This window comes from Triticum dicoccoides, chromosome 2A (genome assembly GCF_002162155.2).
Source record: "Triticum dicoccoides isolate Atlit2015 ecotype Zavitan chromosome 2A, WEW_v2.0, whole genome shotgun sequence".
NCBI lineage: Eukaryota > Viridiplantae > Streptophyta > Magnoliopsida > Poales > Poaceae > Triticum > Triticum dicoccoides.
Window position 1 is genome coordinate 614,714,674 of NC_041382.1, and position 4,979 is coordinate 614,719,652.

General features: G+C 47.7%; 1 protein-coding gene across 1 annotated transcript; it reads right to left on the reverse strand.

Annotated features, from left to right (window-relative positions):
- Positions 1-3,423: 3,423 nt before the first annotated feature.
- LOC119359695 (peroxygenase-like) lies at positions 3,424-4,973 on the reverse strand. The gene is made up of 6 exons (XM_037625798.1): positions 4,800-4,973; positions 4,517-4,672; positions 4,331-4,416; positions 4,079-4,173; positions 3,845-3,970; positions 3,424-3,714 (listed from the first exon to the last, which is right to left on the reverse strand). Exons 1-6 carry the CDS (start codon positions 4,912-4,914, stop codon positions 3,561-3,563), a joined length of 732 nt encoding a protein of 243 aa, XP_037481695.1. The 5' UTR covers positions 4,915-4,973; the 3' UTR covers positions 3,424-3,560.
- Positions 4,974-4,979: the final 6 nt, after the last annotated feature.

The following is a 4,979-nucleotide window of genomic DNA, read 5'->3' on the forward strand; positions in this document are numbered from 1 at the left end:
AAGAAACAAGAAGCACAAAATAAGGAAGATGGGCACAACCTTAATCATTGACCACATGCAACACACCTGTGTATGCCGGATACACACTGTCATGTGCCTAGGGTTCTTCGCTCGATTGGGGAAATCTTTTACCAGAACTGCCTAGAAAAACGAATGAGCCTGTTGACCAGCTTAACCCTCCCCGCTTAGTGTCCATGTCGCGTGATGTTGGTATATGACCTCACGGAACGTGCACTGTCGACGTGGGTCAGCCCCTCGACCATACGGGCCCGATACTTTTCTTCTGGACAGAGTACATGCCCGACAATATGTTCAACAACTCGTATCCCAGCGCCCCCAACGGCTCGTACTACGCCGAGATCCGGTCCGGTGACGTCCGGCTCGGCCTCGGCACCTTCCGGACTGCGCACGAGGCCGCCCACGCGTACGACGCGGCGGCGTGGCGCCTAGACAGGTCGTGCGCACAGATGAACTTTCAGGATGTCTACACGCGACAGCAGGCGCAGGACGTCGCCCCTCCGCCTCGTCTTATCACGGATCAGGACCGTGCGGAGCACGCTCGGCTGCAGCGCCACCTCCTCATCGCCGAGGAGGACGAGCGGGCCATGGCGGAATGGCACCGGCGCCACCCGGAGAACGTCGCCGACGAGCAAGCCTACTAGGCGAAGCAGACGGCAAAGCGCCACGAGGAACGGTTGGACAGGCGCCGGCGGAAGGCCCTGGCGTTATCGCAGTGCGTTATCATTGAAAATGGTGGGCAGTCGATCTTTACGCATAATGATCCACGTTGGGACGACATGTGGCTCAATACCTCGGACTAGACCAGCGAGGATGACGATGATGACGACTGGGAGTAGGTTGTAGTTTTTATCTAGTTGCACTATCTAGTATTTTTTTTATGTCGTTGCACCGTAGTTATCTATCTATGCTTTGAAACTATGTAAAATATCTATGTATCGTTTTATCTATCAATGTAAAATATCTATTGAAAAAGGCATGATGATTTTTTTCTATGTGCGTGCGATAGCGCGCGCTGCATTTTAGCGCGATTGCTGGAGCCAGCGCTACCAGCCGCGCAAAACCAGGCGAAAGGCGCGCGGTAAAGTAGTTTTTTAACGCGCGGCGCGTAGCATGGCTGTTGGAGATGCTCTTAGGTCATGCCCAATCTCCGTTCAGTTATTTTTCTCCCACATTTTTTTTACTCTGACTAGCACATTAAAAAGTGATGAGGTGGATGCAGCGAGGGAGCGCCCTTTGCGCCACCGCTAATGGGTTTAATTAATTAATTCACCTTCACAGGAATAAAATCTTGGCGCGCGGACTTTTACTCCACATCTTCCTCCACACTTTTGCTCTTGCCACAGCGTGACGAATGCAATGTAGCCTTTGAGGAGCTTGCCGTTGGAAGAAACTGAAGGAGCAAAGGGCCCACCAAAATACTTGTGTCCTCGAGTTTATAATTGATATGTTTACAACTTATTATTATTATTATTCTATACCTACTATTAAAGGAATAGATATTCTTGATTTGGTTCCGCTTTGTTTCGTCCCGTTTTGAGTATTTTTACATGCACTATTTTTTAAGTTTTGTCTGTTTGACAAACATACGTGCAAACAAATAAAACCGGAACAATACAAACGAAACCAGGATGTACCTATAGAGAAAACTTAATTGAAACAAAAGCAAAGTGGCTGGCCACACGTTGTAACCTCTGACCCAAAAAAATATACATGGAAGTCCGAACTAGCTACGAGCTGCCAGGTGCCGGCTAGCTTGATTCTTTCCCAGCCAAACACATGAGTACATGTTTAAGCAGGCTGGTGAATCCGGCGGCGACTATATGGATTGATTAATTGCTTCATGAGAACTTGCACATGATTCAACTAGCAGGTGCACAACCGTAGCTTTAATGAGTCAAGTTAGTCTTTTATTAATAGATGCTTCTTTTTTTCTTTTCTTCTCTTTCTAGCCGAGCATCCATGTATCAGGTCTTCATAGCTAAACTGACTACACAATAAGTAACTGTTCTACAAGGAAGAGAAAATAAGGTATTTTCATATTCCAACAATTCTGTTTTTTCGCTGGCTCATCTATTTCTATCTGACATGATATGGATTTTGCATAACTCGAAGCATGCTAGACAAATATTTTGCAAGGATTGGGATCCTCTGAATGCAATGCAGATTAGCATGCATGTTACCTTTCTTTGTTCATCTTCAAGGAGAATTGCTTTTTTTGTTCATCTTCAAGGCCAAAATCATATTATTATTTTCATCGTGCTTTCAGGAAATACTTACTTATGCTAATTTGCATATCTTGGTATATACAAAGGAGTAACTGAACAACTACCTGTGCAAGCTCATATTGATCAATCAAGGTTAGCTTTTCTATAGCATTGATTGTTGAATAGTCATGCAGAGTAGCCTTTTGCAAAGATGGTGAAAGCACCAAATTTTTATTCATTTGGGAATAATTGATGTGTATCATAAATCAAATCACCGCTTATGGTTTAGGTTGTGTTTAGGCTCAAATCATCACTTGCTTACTGGGATAGGAGAGTGAGGTGATTTTTTTTTCTTCCGTTGCAACGCGCAGGTGGCACTTTCGGATGTTATTATGCCATGATGATGGTCGTATCGATGGACAGTGGGCATAATAATTTCTCTCCCGTTGCAACGCACGGGCATATGTACTAGTCTTATATAAAAGTGTACAACTTTTCAGCCCTCTAAACTTGGTATTCGTTCGTCACGCGTTTGGTTGGAACTCAGGTAACGTATTCACTATTGTAATGAGAATACACTGTATTAGATTAGAGGTAGTTGAATACGAGATGTGTTTGGTTCACGCAAGGGAGTAGAAAGCCGTGGAATACCATCGTCAGCCTTGTTGACCGATGCCGGACGATTGGAGGACGGACGACTGCTCCGATGGCTCGTGACAGTAAATGAGATCACTGGCCATTCACAACAATTGCTACTGCTCACGGCGGCGCTGCCCACGGCTGCGGCGAAGAGAGATCGGCGGCGCCGTCCACGACGGCGGAGGCGATGGAGATCAGCGGCGCTCGGCGGCGGAGGCGAATGGATATCAGCGGCGCTCAGCGGCGGAGGCGAATGGATATCAGCGAAACTCGAGCGGCGGAGAAAAATGGAGATCGGCGGCGCTCGGCGGCGAAGGCAAAAAGAGGGACGGCGATGGTACTGCTCATGGCGAGGGAGATCATCGTCGCTGCTCCTTCGTCCTCATGGTGAAGAAAACGATCGGAAAGAAAACGATCAGGATGCGCGGTATTGGATACCAGGCTGTATCGGGTGTTTTCGGTTTTGTGAAAGATGTTTTCCGATTACACGGGAGCTGAAACCGAAGTGGCCGAAACAAACGCTGGTAACGTAATCGTGAGCCGGTGTATTCGGAAGACAGTGAGAATATCGCGAACCAAACGCGTCGTTATTTCCTAGGCATACATGATGAGGTAATCAATCTGGTCCACATTTGAAAACTCACGATCGAAGACACTCCGAGATGACAACGTTGCACTCTACTCAGTCCTGTGACTCTAGTGCTGCTTCTCGTGGGCTTCCCTCCTTTGCTGGGCGATGAACTCGAACAAGCTACCATCGAAGCAGCGGCGAACAGCTTCTCTGGAGACGAAGCCCTCCTCGTCCTTGGCAAGCACGTACAGCAGTATCCACTCTCCCTTGCTCACCAACCTGAACACTCATCAGTTCAGGCCAAACATGAGTGAAACAACGTCTTCAGTAGAGGAATCTTTTGCCTCCGTTTTATTTAAATAATAATGATTCGATGATGAAGCAGAAATGAGAGTTCCTAAGTGCTCACCACCCAAAGAAGTCATACTGCAGCCTGTTGCCTTCGGTCATCCTCCAGATGTCGCCAAAGCTGAGCTTGTCCGGCGCCGTGCGGGCGTACTTACTGAAGATGCTCTCGAAATTTACCGGCATGAACCTATATTTTGTTTCACAGTTGTAGTTAACCGTTAACGTACCTCCTTTAGAACTGAGAGATGGTGTAGATAGTAGTAGTAAGCGAGTTTGGAGTGTGGATTTTAGTTACCTTCCCTCCGTGTCGTACGTCGAGGAGTCGCTGCCATGCTTATCCTTGTGGATGTTCTTGATGTGTATGGGGAACAAGGGAGATGGTATCCAGCTCTGTATATACCCATCATGAAAAGCAAAGGTGAATAAGAGCTAGCTTTGGTGAAGCTTTTAAACAACAAAAATGTCGAGTATAGAATAATATATATTTTTGCGGGGGATAGAATAATAATATATATTTTTAACAAGTTTCGGCTCCTTTTGTACTTACAGGTAGAGTTGGGAAGCTTAGACCAATATTTATGGCAATTGCCGCTATAAAACACAAGATCACGTTGAAGCCCAGCGACCGCATTCCTAGAATTCGTGCAACATAAGTTACATAACCAATCAAACCGTCAACGGATAAGTGCACAGGGTACGCATTCCCAGAACCCTACGGATCACCATGCGTTACCTCGGTAAGTCTCCCAGGGATAGACGATGCCGTCGCCGTCCAGGTCGAAGAAGGACACATGCTGCTGCAGCACGCTCTTCTGGCCGTGCTCGTGCCCCTCCCCGCTCTCTCCTTCAGGATGGTACACATCCGGCACGGCCAGAGCTCGAGCCAAGTCTGCATGATACGGATGCATGTGTGTTGGTTATGTTTGCTTTGCTGATGAAAGTTGAAACCAACGCCCTCTGTGTGGCCGAAAGCACGTACAGTAAGAATTATCCGAAGGAACGGGGCAGGCACTCACATGGCTTGGGAAGGCGCGGCTCCAGGTCTGCCCGGACCAGCCGCTCGGCCGTCACCGGCGCCTCCTCCGCCACCGTCGACGTTGCGTCGCTGGGCGCCTTATCTTCCTCCGCCATAACCCGCTCTCTCTCTCTCTCTCTCTCTCTCTCTCTCTCTCTCTCTCTCTCTCTCTCTCTCTCTC